At 38.4% G+C, this 14,417-nt stretch overlaps 2 protein-coding genes across 2 annotated transcripts; both read left to right on the top strand.

Moving 5' to 3' along the window:
- The first annotated feature begins 4,623 nt into the window (after window positions 1–4,623).
- Window positions 4,624–14,057, top strand: LOC142241424 (uncharacterized). The gene is made up of 2 exons (XM_075313195.1): window positions 4,624–5,174; window positions 12,578–14,057. Exon 2 carries the CDS (start codon window positions 12,584–12,586, stop codon window positions 13,472–13,474), a length of 891 nt encoding a protein of 296 aa, XP_075169310.1. The 5' UTR covers window positions 4,624–5,174; window positions 12,578–12,583; the 3' UTR covers window positions 13,475–14,057.
- Window positions 7,290–12,503, top strand: LOC142239948 (uncharacterized). The gene has a single exon (XM_075311679.1). It carries the CDS (start codon window positions 7,290–7,292, stop codon window positions 12,501–12,503), a length of 5,214 nt encoding a protein of 1,737 aa, XP_075167794.1.
- Window positions 14,058–14,417: the final 360 nt, after the last annotated feature.

Here is a 14,417-nt window from a genome sequence, read left to right as displayed (position 1 = left end):
TAGCGCCTCCTCACTGGACGTTGTCCAATTTTTTCTAATAACTCACTCTAATAACTTACTCAAATTTAGTACAAGGTACTATTATATTATGGTAGTATATTAGTTGCAGAGGGATATTTTGCAAAATTTTTGAATACATCAAGAATTCTACCAAACAGTAAAAAATCTGCCATTTTTGGTAGAATCGTGTTCATAATTGTATATAGCCCCAAATTAAAGCGACCCCAATATTTCTATTCTGGGTTTATAATTACCGCACAAAAGTTCATATCTATTCGTAATTAACAGGTTGGCTGATTAGTCCCCTGTCTAACAAAGAAAAACACATTTTTTTGTCAAAATTCGTTTTTATTATTCAACATAGTTCTCTTCAAGAGCGATACAACTATTATAGCGACCTTCCAATTTTTTGATACCATTTTGGTAGTACTCCTTCCGTTTTGCCTCAAAATAGGCCTCAGTTTCGGCGATCACCTCTTCATTTGAGGTCTGAGAAGAAGAAAAAATCGATGGGGGCCAGATCTGTAGAATACGGTGGGTGGGGAAGCAATTCGAAGCCCAATTCATGAATATTTGCCATCGTTCTCAATGACTTGTGGCACGGTGCGTTGCCTTGGTGGAACAATACTTTTTTTCTTCTTCATATGGGGCCAATAACGCCATATAATAGTCACTGTTGATGGTTTTTCCCTTCTCAAGATAATCGATAAAAATTATTCCATGCGCATCCCAAAAAACAGAGGCCATTACTTTGCCAGCGGACTTTTGAGTGTTTCCACGCTTTGGAGACGGTTCACCGGTCGCTGTCCACTCAGCCGACTGTCGATTGGACTCACGAGTGTAGTGATGGAGCCATGTTTCATCCATTGTCACATATCGACGGAAAAACTCGGGTGTATTACCAGTTAACAGCTGCAAACACGTTGTTTTTTTTTTCAAATGTGAGCTCGCGCGGCACTAATTTTGAACAAAGCTTCCGCATATCCAAATATTGATGAATGATACCAACACATTCCTTTGATATCTTTAAGGCCTCTGCTATCTCGATCAACTTCATTTTTAAGGTCTTTCAAAATCATTTTGTGGATTTTTTTGATGTTTTCGTCGGTAACCACCTCTTTCGGTCGACCACTGCGTTCACCGTTCTCCGTGCTCATTTCACCACGCTTGAATTTTGCATACCAATTAATTATTGTTGATTTCCCTGGGGCAGGGTCCGGAAACTCATTATCAAGCCAAGTTTTTGCTTTCACCGTATTTTTTCCCTACAGAAAACAGTATTTTATCAAAACACGAAATTCCTTTTTTTCCATTTTTTTTCACAATAACAAAAGTTGCTTCACAAAAGACGCTCTATCTCACAAACTTACAGATGTTAAATTTTGACACGAAGGTTGGTACTATATAAAAATAATATGCATTTAATACCAGCGACGCCATCTATGTGTCAGACCGGGGACTTATCAGCCAAGCCGTTATATAGCCCCCATATAAAGCGACCCCCATATTTCAATTCTGGCTTTATAATTACCGCAAAAAAGTTCATATCTGTTCGTAAATATTTCTTCCCCATATATACCGGTCAAGAACCATAAGCGTAGGAAGGCCTCTGGGGAGGGGGCTTAGACCCCCCCAGAAAAATTTAAGCCCCCCCCCCAGAATTTGAAACTCTATTTATGATTTTCCACTTTTCAATAAATGTCAATAGTTTTTTTTTTTAATTTTTATAAAAATTAAACAAGTATATACAATCGCACAAAGTTCCGCTAAAGACTTTCATGAACAATCGAATTATTTGGGTTGTGGTAGCAGTTGCCGATGGCAATGTTTGAAGTCAGATATTTATGAAATAAAGCTGTGGTTGAACTTATGATTGATTTAGTTTAGTCAATTTAATTTATAAAATAGTAATTGATATTAAAACTATTCTTTCATAAATTAATATCTTAATAATGCTGCGAAAAAGCGTTGCCAAAAAAGTAGTGAAAATGTTCTTTTTGAGTCTAGAAGTGGTGCAAAATTGGCGGAGAAGCAATTCATGTAATATGAGCTTGTCATAGGACAAATGTCCACCGTTTCAACAACCGTTGCAATGAATTTGCATCACTTCTTAAGGTGAGATCCGAATACAGTCTTTTGAATGTGAATTAAAAAATTTTGTGATATTTGCCCAAATAAATAATTTTTATATTGTTTTTATGATTTTTTTTTATTATAAATTAATTGTCGAGTTATTTTGATGTCTAATTTTTTATTCAATTTTATGAAATAAAACATTAATTGAACCTATAAGTTCAGTCTATAAATTTTTAGCTAGGGGGGCTATAGCCCCCCCCCCTAGGAAAATTGTTTAGCTACGCTAATGTCAAGAACTGAATATATACGTATTTCATCGGTCTTTGTTTTGCCTAATATATATCCCGCATGGACTAACTTACAATTTAGAAGATGATGTTAAGAAGTTTTAAGATACCTTGCCATCGGCCGAAACCCAAGTAATTCAATTGGGGATGACCGTCTTTAGTAGAAATTTCTACGCAATCCATGATGGAGGGTACATAAGATTCGGCCTGGTCGAACTTACGGCCGTATATACTTGTTTAATAATGGACTCAATATTAGTTATTACTATCTCTGTTGGAGTGAAATCAAGTATAGCTCCTAATATCAGGCGTTTCTGTTCAGATTGAGATAAAGCTCCCATAATCATGCACCTCGTAATATTAAAATACGGTGGTTCCCGGAATTGCTTATATGTAATAGGTATTTCTAGTTAATATTAATAATTGATATAGTATCACAATGGACCGATTGTTTAAATGAGTCTGAAGTTCCTGGCCGCCACTATAGTGTAATATGGACTCACACAAAAAAAAAAATCTGATTCAATCACGAAATTAATTTATCCAAGTAATTTTTTAATGAAATGTCTTCAATCACGGAAATGATAGTATCAATTAAAAAATTAATTGAAGGTCAATTAAAAATTTAATTGATCCAATTAAAAAATTAATTAATACTATTAATTCTTGTAATGGATTTTTGTTTCAATTAAAAAATTTGTTGAATCAATTAAATTTTTAATTGAATATTTTTTAAAACTCAATTCAATTTTTAATTGGAAAATTTTTCGTGATATTTTTTTCTGTGCTATAGGGTATATAACATACAACACGTATCCCCTTTCCAAGGCGGCCACCGTGGTGCAATGGTTAGCATGCCCGCCTTGCATACACAAGGTCGTGGGTTCGATTACTGCTACGACTGAACACCAAAAAGTTTTTCAGCGGTGGATTATCCCACCTCAGTAATGCTGGTGACATTTCTGAGGGTTTCAAAGCTTCTCTAAGTGGTTTCACTGGAATGTGGAACGCCGTTCGAACTCGGCTATAAAAAGGAGGTCCCTTGTCATTGAGCTTAACATGGAATCGGGCAGCACTCAGTGATAAGAGAGAAGTTCACCACTGTGATATCACAATGGACTGAATAGTCTAAGTGAGCCTGATACATCGGGCTGCCACATAACCTAACCTAACCTAACCTAACCTAACCTAAGGGAGAAACTGATGCATAAAAGACGTTCATAATGTATTGATTGCATTCCACTGTACAATCGTTGATCTATTGTCCATTTATGATGGAATTTTACCTTTTTGACATGGCCAATAATGTAAACAAGATCTCAATACGCGATATTGAGTTGAATGTTGGCAGGGCGGTCAATTACAATGCGATAATAAACGTTCGAACTTATTAATTATATTAGCAACCACCACCACCATGTCTTTGACTGACCACCCAACAAGGTGGGGTCCATACAAGCAAACAATTCATTAAGTTAACTTCTTTGAAAATCTATATCGAAATGGTCAATATCGAATTCAAAGGAGAAGAAGACGAAAAACTACAACACACGCAAGCTCATGAATTTAATGAAAGACTCATGATGGACTTGCTGCACAGTTATGGATGGCTAGATGGGATATGATAACAATTTGGCCATTTTTCATTTTGTCATTCGATTTTTATTCGATTGCCATTTATGCGATTCAAGTGATTGAATTGTGTGGATTTTTTTTGTACACCTTAATAATCACAGCATACACCTCAAATTAATTGAAGGTATATCAAGTGCATTTAAAGTTGTTACAATCATACGAAATTTAATTTTTATTAATGTATTTTTCAATGCGAATTATTACACCAACAAAATAATGGGAGAGGTCAAATTAATCGGTGGTAATTTTTTCATATTTATTTTTTGGGAATATTGAGATATTGCACTTGACATTGCAGCATTTATCAAGCATTGCGGATTTTTATGAAATTTGTAATCCGTAAAGCGTGAGAAATTACATTTGGGCATTTTTTTTCATTAAATTAGAAATACATATCATATATGTGTGGACCTCCTCTGGTGTTTGCAGAAAAAAATTAACTACGATAGGAAGTTCCACTAAAACGAATAATTGTGATATTAAAAACTCGGGTAGCCGTAAACATCGCACTTACTACAATTCTCATGTAACATATTGAGTTAAAGATATTTTTCATTGCACTACGGCGGAAAATAAGTTTAATAAAATTTTAGTGTATGAAAGGTAGCTGTTTATGCCAAAATGCATAAATAGTATTTTTACATAATAGTATAATTTTATCTTAAAGTAGTTTACTTTAAATTCCTGAAAACTAAGCGAATAATTCCCAATTATTCCAAGTATCTAAAGTCAATTATCGATTATAGTTGAAATGTATTTTAACGAAATCATCGATACTCATGCTGAAGATAGAACTTCCGATAAAAAATTGAATTGTATGATCTATCGTTGTTCATCTTTCGCACTGGTAACAAGACTAGAAATAAATCCTCTCTCATCTTTGCAATCCTAACAAAATATTGTTTTATTCTTCCATAATTCTTCACGTTCTTCTAATTTGGACACATTTCAATTCGTTTGGAGAAACAAAAACTACAATAGCGCAGGTCTTTGTTTTGGCTCCGAGAAGTATTTCATTCCTCCTCCAGTTGTGCTTCACTACTGTCCCACCTAAACATTTGGTCCTACACGAGCCGGATAAGTGTGTGTACTTTTGGAGACATCATCGCCTAGGAAATACTCTGAGAGATTTCTACCAGTGCTCACTCTCCATCACTCATCTTCAAATTCTAACAGGTCAGTTTACATATTTTCTTTGTTCGGCAGTTCATATATGAGTGGAGTGCGAATAAGTGTACCACGTGCGTTGTAAATTTCGATAGATTGTAAATTTGGAAAAGTTCGTAGTATATTGTTAATATTTCTGAAGTAATTGGAAAAATTGTAAGGAGTATTTTTGAGAATTGCGGATTTTATCGGACAGGGGCCCTGTAACTGCATATCGAACATGAAGTATTGACACAAGGTGCATATGATCTAAGAGTATAAATCGGCAATATTTTTGGAACGGGAATATATCAATGAGATAATTTGGTGAGTCCTCAAAAAACACTGCTTGCAAAAACGCTATTAGAGTGCTCGGATGGATTTTTATATGAGTTGGATATTTTGCATTACTGTACTGTATGAAATTTATTTGTGGACCGAATCCTAACATCGTCCATTAATATAATAAATTTATCCTAACATTAATTCCACAATAGCAAATTTGGTGCCAGAACTTGTAACAATAGCTGTATGAAGACTTATGTATGTTTGCCCACAATTTGTCTTTTACAGCGCTGTTGATATAACATAGTCCATTAATATAATAAATTTCTCGTAACATTAATTCCACAATAGCAAATTTGGTGCCAGAACTTGTAACAATAGCTGTATGAAGACTTATGTATGTTTGCCCACATTTTGTCTTTTACAGCGCTCTTGATATATGTATGTATGACCCCCCATCTTAGCAGACCCCTTATACCGTTTACAGAGAATATCCCTGTTAATATTTCTTTAAGTAACTCACATATACCGCTTCATTACTCTCCAGAGTCGATGGAGATTTTCTTATGCTAATGCTGCTCTTATGTCGTCTTAAGATTCTTGATCCATTTCTCTTAAGGCTAGAGCGCTTTAGAACGAGAACTTTGTTCTTCTTCATTCAGATTCTCGTAGTTTACTACTCATCTTCCATTTTCATAATTTGTTGACTTTTTCCCAATTCTCATATTTACACTACACATAAGGAGATTCTGTTGGGTCTTGTTTCCATTATTATTGTCCTCTTCTTATGAATATTTTTATGACTATTTGGTGGAATACACACATAAGGGCATTTCATTCTGTAAACTGCGTTTTGTTTTGATTATGGTTTTTCTTTTTTATAAGTAGTTCTCATTACTATTTTGTGGAACCCACAAATCAAAACAAACTGCATTGTGAGCCATCGATTATTTTGTTCCCGTATCCTGAGTTTTGTTTTGGTAATTATTTTCCTCTTTTTTGGGGATTGCTATTATTATTTTGTAAGATCCACACATGAAAATTCCCATAGAGTGGGTTTTGTTTTGATTCTTACTTTCCTCTTTTTATGAGGATTCTTTTTCTATTTTGCGGAATGCACACATCAAAACAGACTGGATTGTCTCATGGATTATTTTGTTCTCGTAGTCTGAGTTTGTTTTGATTATTATTTTACACTTTTTATGGAGAATCGTATTGCTATTTTATGGAATCTACTCATCAAAGTGGACCATTCCATTTCGTTCCCTTAATTTTGAAGGTCAATGACTCGAACAATCTAGTATCTTGTTTCCCTTTAATTATCAGACAGTTTCCCAACGAACTTTTTCCAAAGTGGATGTCCGCAATAGGTTGTATCTGTGGATCGAGATCTATTTATTATTTGTTTGGATATTTATAATAGTTGGGATTATAATAAATATAGAAGGCTATTGGCTTGGTTATTATTTCGTTTATACTAAGCGCTTATGATATGATTTTTCTTGTATGGATAAATGCTGGAATACCTTAACAATTGAATTCATTACGCTATCTTTGTTTCGCTTTGTTATTCCGATCTGTGAGTAAGCTTGCGATAAGGGGCCCATTCTTAGCCGATCTGTACTTCCGTGGAACGAAGTGTCACGGGTGCCTGACGTTTAATTTCGGATCATTCGGTTTATAGTTTCGTGACATTTTGTATCGTGGTCAGGCAGTTTCTCTGGGTTTACCCATACCGGATTCCTGATTATCGACAAATTCCAATCGTCCTTGTTATCGGCCATGTCCCTTGCGAGGTTTATTCGTATAGCGGACACACTCGTGGTCTTCGAGGCTAACTTGAATGACAAAGAGTTTCCCATGAACTCCGTCCATGCGTTAGAGGTGCATAAGGAGGAGCTGGTTTCGATATGGGAGAGACTCAAGTTCTCCTACGAGCAATGTTTGGTAGATATCGAAGCGTCGGATCAGGACGTGGACGAAGATGCCGCTACCGAAACGAAAGAGGAGAACCAGGAGCTTATTACAGTCAGACATAAGTACACCAGTGCTTATGTGACCTACTGCAGATGTAGCACTAAGATTCGTGAACTGATACAGGAGCTGACGGTAATACCGGGTGCCCAAACAAATCCGGATTCTAGTTTTGGCTTAAAGTTGCCTCCGTGTGAAATTCCAACATTTTCCGGGGACTATTCTTCCTGGCCTACATTCCGTGACATCTTTGAGGCCACCTGTATAAAGAATCCTAGGCTCAGTTTGGTGGAAAAACTTTTCCATTTGAACCAACGAACTAGGGGTGAGGCCAATGATATTGTATCCAAAGTGCCACTTACAAGTGAGAGTTTTTCTATTGCCTGGTCCAGCCTCTATTCGCGCTACGAGAACAGGAGAGTGCTCGTCAATTTACAACTTAAGAAGCTATTCGGACTTTCGGCTATATCTACCGAATCGGCCAATTCACTCAAGGTGTTACAAAGGGACATTAATTCGTGTATCGCGCTGCTCAAACTATACGAGATCGATGTGGCAAGTTGGGACCCCATATTTGTTTTTGTATGTTCCAATTGCCTACCGAATTCTACGCTTACTTTATGGGAGCAGACGCTGCTTGATAAGACGTCTATACCGAAATGGTCTGGTCTGGACATTTTTTTGACAAATCGTCATCGTACTCTTGAATCCGTATCCGAATTGAGGAGATCCGGGGATTCATCTAGTCATTCATCTAGACCGAATAATAGAGCGTCTTTGAGCTCGAACGTTAGGCCGAATTCGGGCACTGTTCGCACGTTTCAGCAAAATGTCGTGGAGCCAAAATGTCCTTTTTGCCCTAAAGAGGCTCACGTCATTCGCAAATGCCCCAAATTTCTCCAAATGCCACAAACCCAGAGGCTATCTGCGGTTAAGAAAGGTGGTTTATGTTTGAATTGCTTTTCCAAAGTTCACTCTTTGAAAAATTGCACCAGTAAGTTTTCCTGCTACAAGTGCGGCAAGAAACACAACACACTGCTACACAAAGATGTAGTGAACTCTCCTTCTACATCTACAGAGACTACTACTCAGTCATCAGTTACCCAGCCTATTACCTCCAATGTATCTTCTGATCGTTTTCTTCATCCGTCATCATCATCGTCTTTACAGTCCACCAATTATCCCGAAAACAATATCCAAACTTGCTTTGCCACAGGCTCAAGTAATGTTTTGCTGGGGACTGCCCTGGTACGAGTATGCTATAATGGGCTTTCATACGGTGCCCGAGCTTTGGTAGACTCTGGTTCTCAGGGCACCTTTATATCCGAGAAGTTATTCAACTCAATGAGACTACCATTCAAACGGGTCTGTGCACGAGTGACAGGTCTCAATAACACGATCTCGGCTTCTATACAGAAGCAGTGCACGTTCGTCTTAGGTTCTACCACTGATGACGAGATAGAAATACCGACATCGGCGTTGGTTGTGCCATATTTGTCCGGATCGCTACCTTCTAGTACAATCGAGGCTGATTTTAACAGTAGTCTTCCGAACATTCCATTAGCAGACCCTAATTTCTTTCAGAGCTCTAAAATCGATATTTTGTTGGGAGGAGATATTTTTCCGTCAATTATGTTGACAGGGGTTCGGAATAAGGTTTGTGGCTCCCTGATGGCTCAGGAGACAGTATTTGGATGGATCCTTACGGGTCCTGTGGCTGTCGAATCCTCCAAAACGTCTTCCTCCGTATTCGCTCATTTTAGCGAAATATCTTTATCGGATGAGCTTACACGTTTTTGGGAGGTAGAGGAACTCCCGAGAAGAAGGTTCCTATCTCCATCCGACCAATTTTGCGAGGACTTATACCGTCGAACGACAAGGCGTACTTCAAATGGAAGATACGTGGTTTCACTCCCGTTTAAGGACAATTCTTCTGGAAGAAGTAGCATCGGCTTCTCAAGAAACAACGCGGCTGCCCGGTTCTACAGAAACGAGGCGCGACTCCTTCGAGCACCTCAGTTCAAAGAAGAATACGATAATGTCCTTAGGGAATATATTAATCTGGGACATATGAATGCGATATCCCCTACGGATCCGGCGGGGTCTTCAACTTGTTATTATTTGCCGCACCACGCGGTGATAAAACCGGAAAGCACAACCACTAAGGTGAGAGTTGTGTTCAATGCTTCATTCCCAACATCCAATGGGTTAAGTCTCAACGATATCTTACACATTGGACCGACGCTACAGAATGATTTAACCCTTCTTATGTTGCGATGGAGATTTTTTCGATTCGTTTTTAACGGTGATATCACTAAAATGTATCGCCAAATTCTAGTTGACCCCCGTCATACTCCATTCCAGCGCATAATATTCCGCTTCCATCCTGATTGTCCTATCCAAGATTACGAGTTGAAGACCGTCACATTCGGGGTGAACTGTGCCCCATACTTAGCGATCCGTACTCTTTTGCAATTAGCGGACGATGTACAAGATATTTATCCTTTGGCCAGTGACATCCTCCGGAATTCTATGTATGTCGATGATGCACTGGTGGGCGCTCATTCAATTGATGATGCCAAACTATACAGACAACAGCTAGTGCAAGCGTTGGAATCGGCTGGATTCTCCATGAAGAAGTGGACGGCTAATTCGAAGGATATCCTCGCCGATATACCTCATGATGATTTGCTTTGCGGTGATTTCCTTCAATTGGACAATAGAAGTACCGCGAAACCTTTAGGGATCCGTTGGAATGCGCTGTCCGATTCCTTTTTCTTTGATGTGGAGGGCTTTTCCGAGGATAATACCTTTTCTAAGCGGGAGGTGTTGTCTCGAATTTCTAAGTTGTTCGATCCGGCGGGATGGCTTTCACCTTGCATTGTCATTGCCAAAATGATTATGCAGAAAATTTGGATGGATAAAACTGATTGGGACGAACGGATATCTCCACATACTCTATCTCAATGGCAGCTATTCCAGTTAAATTATCCGATTATTAATTCGATTAAGATTCCCCGGTGGTTTCGATATGTCCCGGGAAATGAGGTCCAGTTCCATGGGTTTTGTGACGCTTCGGAGAAAGCGTACGCTGCTGTCCTATATGTTCGCATATCCTCAGGCGATTTGATATCCACGAATTTGGTGGCGTCCAAAACCAGGGTCGCACCTATTAAGACCCTATCTATTCCCCGCTTGGAACTCTGCGGTGCCACATTGTTGGCAGAAATGATTGATTCCATCATCCCTCAATTGAATATAACTAATTATTCTACATTTTGCTGGACAGATTCTACTATCGTCCTTTCTTGGCTAGCTAAGGCCCCATGCTCTTGGACTACCTTCGTTGCCAACCGGGTTTCCAAGATCGTTGAGGTCATTGACCCTTCCCATTGGTCACATGTCAGTTCTGAGTCCAATCCTGCCGACCTAGCCAGCCGGGGCATATACCCCCAGGAAATTATAGACAACCAGCTGTGGTGGCAGGGTCCCGATTGGCTCCGAAAGAGTGAATACAATTGGCCGAAGTGGGCCAATAGAGACCGCGAGAGTCTCGATATTGAGAAAAGGACTTTACGGGTCAATTTTAATTACTTCCAGAGCTTTGAAGATGTCCTCGATCATTTCTCTTCACTTCCCAAAGCTATACGAGTCATTTCGTATATGTATCGTTTCTATTTCCGCACACATCCCAAGTATCGATCCAGGTATCACATTATTTCAACGGACATATCACCTTCGGAGATCATTATGACCCAAAATCGGCTTATATCCGTAAGTCAAAGGGCTTATTACCCAAATGAGTATAAGGCCTTGTTTTCCAAGATGCCAGTTCCCAAGGCGAGTCCAATTTTAAGTCTGAATCCATTTTGCGATTCTGAGGGTATTCTACGACTCTGTGGAAGACTCGCCTCAGCACCATCGTTAAGCTATAATGAGAGACATCCGGTACTGCTTCCCTACAATTGTCAATATGCTCGTCTACTTGTACGTTTTATTCATGATATTTCTTTACATGGAGGGAACCAATTAGTGCTCAGATTACTCAGGATGCAATTCTGGATCCCCAAGGTTAAGAACCTGATAAAGACTACTATACATAATTGTAAAACTTGTGTAATTTATAAACGTCGTTGTCAGACCCAGATAATGTCCGCTTTGCCTCCAGAGAGAGTAGACATCACTCGTCCCTTTGCCCACACTGGTTTAGATTTCGCGGGACCGTTCGACATTAAGAGTTATAGTGGTAGAGCATGTCGTATCAGTAAAGGATACGTATGCGTCTTTGTGTGCTTTTCAACTAAGGCCATTCATTTGGAGGCGACATCTGACCTTTCCACCTCAACATTTTTAGCCGCCTTTAGCAGGTTTGTCTCTCGTCGTGGTTGTCCTCTACATCTTCATTCCGACAATGGCACCACATTCGTCGGAGCATCAAAAATCATTGCCAGGGAATTTTTGCAAACGTCGAAACAGGCTATTCTCTCCAATTATGCACACCAGAATATTTCATGGCACTTTATCCCGCCAGGAGCGCCGCACATGGGAGGTCTCTGGGAAGCAGGGGTCAAAAGTTTCAAGCTACACTTCCGCAAAATTGCTGCAAATTCCAAGCATACCTTTGAAGAGTTTCTGACTCTTTTATCGCGCATAGAATCCTGTTTGAATTCTCGTCCCCTCTCCCCGATGTCGCAGAATCCTGACGATTTCGATGCTCTGACACCAGGTCATTTCCTCATTGGTTCGCCTATCCTAGCCCCCTTAGATCCGAATATTCGAGAAACTTCTCTCTCCCTAGTAAACAGATGGCAAAAAATGAAATCCATTCATCAAGAATTTTGTATACGATGGAAAAATGAATATTTAAAGGAGCTCCATAAACGCCAAAAGTGGAAAACCCCATCCGAAAACCTTCAAGAAGATATGCTTGTTGTTGTACGAGATGAAAACCTGCCTCCAAACGCGTGGCGACTTGGTCGTATAGTGAAGACATTTGCTGGAAGTGATAATAGGGTTCGGGTTGCCGACATCCGAACTGAACGTGGTATAATTACCAGACCTATAACTAAATTGGTCATATTGCCTCCTAACAACTCTTAATTCACAAACTGAACTCTTGTCAACCGCACTTTATTCATAGAATCCATTTTTTTCAACGCCTTTGTCTGTTGCAGTATACAATGCCTTCTCACCGTCTCAAACGTAAAACTAAACCGAACGGAAAACAGCAATACCTCTGCCGGCTTTGCAGGTGTCCACATGCTTTACGGAAATGCCGTCGGTTTCTATCCATGAACGTCAACCAACGGGAGCACGTTGTTAAATCTTATGGGTACTGTATAAATTGTCTGGCACATACACACTCTGAAGGATCTTGCTTTACCAGAACAGGTTGTAAAATCTGTCACGAAAAGCACCACACGTTAATCCACACTAACCCTAGGCTCCAAAAACAACAATCGACTTCACGGAAAAGAGACTCTACCAAGCATACGAAATCATCGTCCAACCGATCCGTTTCTCAAAACAACGAAGAGAGAAACACATTATCCAATCGATCAAACACCACAACTGAGAAAACTTCTCTATCCGCCATTCTACGACAGAACTCCATCACACTGCTACCCACGATTGTGGTAAAAATCGTCTGCAAAGGACAAACACATAAAGTGAGATGTCTTCTCGATTCTGGTGCTAGATCCAGCTATATATCTACGAGGATTGTTGATAAATTGGCTTTGACCATTTTGACACTCGACACCGAATCGATATGTCCGCTCACTTTAATATCCACATACAATCCTGAAATCCAACTACAGGCAATCCTCAAAACCAATAATCGGGTCTCCAGTACTACTCCTCGTCGTTCCGTATCCAATTCTTTTTTAAAACACTTTAATAATCTAGTTTTAGCTGATCCTGAGTTTTATCGATCGGCACCAGTCGATATTGTTCTTGGAGTAGATATATATTCTAATATAGTCAGCGAGGGAATACTAAACCGCAGTGGGCTTCCTACCGCTCAAAATACTATATTCGGATGGACCTTATATGGTCTCTGTTCTGATTAATCCCTACATGTATAATATAGCACTCACAACTCTCTACCTCCGAAACAAAGAAATTATGTAAACTACTTAATAACAAAATTTGTATTTATACATTATCATAGTTTTAAGAACCAAAAAGTGAACTTATATGAATTTTTGTACATATACGTTTAAGCTCTCAATTTGAATTCATTGTCTTTACGGTTTCATTTTTCTTAACATTTTTATTTTTTGAATTGCTCATTACATAAGTAAAGTATCTAAAGCATGAGAACTATGATTTCTTTCGTATCCTTACATCAAGGCGGGCGGCATTGTTTATGCCAAAATGCATAAATAGTATTTTTACATAATAGTATAATTTTATCTTAAAGTAGTTTACTTTAAATTCCTGAAAACTAAGCGAATAATTCCCAATTATTCCAAGTATCTAAAGTCAATTATCGATTATAGTTGAAATGTATTTTAACGAAATCATCGATACTCATGCTGAAGATAGAACTTCCGATAAAAAATTGAATTGTATGATCTATCGTTGTTCATCTTTCGCACTGGTAACAAGACTAGAAATAAATCCTCTCTCATCTTTGCAATCCTAACAAAATATTGTTTTATTCTTCCATAATTCTTCACGTTCTTCTAATTTGGACACATTTCAATTCGTTTGGAGAAACAAAAACTACAATAGCGCAGGTCTTTGTTTTGGCTCCGAGAAGTATTTCATTCCTCCTCCAGTTGTGCTTCACTACTGTCCCACCTAAACAGTAGCAAAAACGAAATTTTACTAATTCAAAAGAAGAAAATTTTTTGTATTTTGACAAAATTTTCAGAAATTATTAGAACTAAATGTTGATAAAATGTTCTGTATAGAAATAAAATTTTGGCAAAATTTCCTATAGAAATAAAATTTTGGCAAAAAAGATTAAAACGATTTCTCGAAAAAATGTCCATTCCAAAATTTATG

Source organism: Haematobia irritans, chromosome 5 (genome assembly GCF_050003625.1).
Source record: "Haematobia irritans isolate KBUSLIRL chromosome 5, ASM5000362v1, whole genome shotgun sequence".
NCBI lineage: Eukaryota > Metazoa > Arthropoda > Insecta > Diptera > Muscidae > Haematobia > Haematobia irritans.
The sequence above is the reverse complement of the archived record's forward strand: the minus strand, read 5'-3'. Positions and strand labels throughout refer to the sequence as shown.

Excerpts from the sequence above, each read along its gene's own strand:
- LOC142239948 (XM_075311679.1), top strand. The coding sequence starts at position 7,290 with ATGAACTCCGTCCATGCGTTAGAGGTGCATAAGGAGGAGCTGGTTTCG.
- LOC142241424 (XM_075313195.1), top strand. The coding sequence starts at position 12,584 with ATGCCTTCTCACCGTCTCAAACGTAAAACTAAACCGAACGGAAAACAG.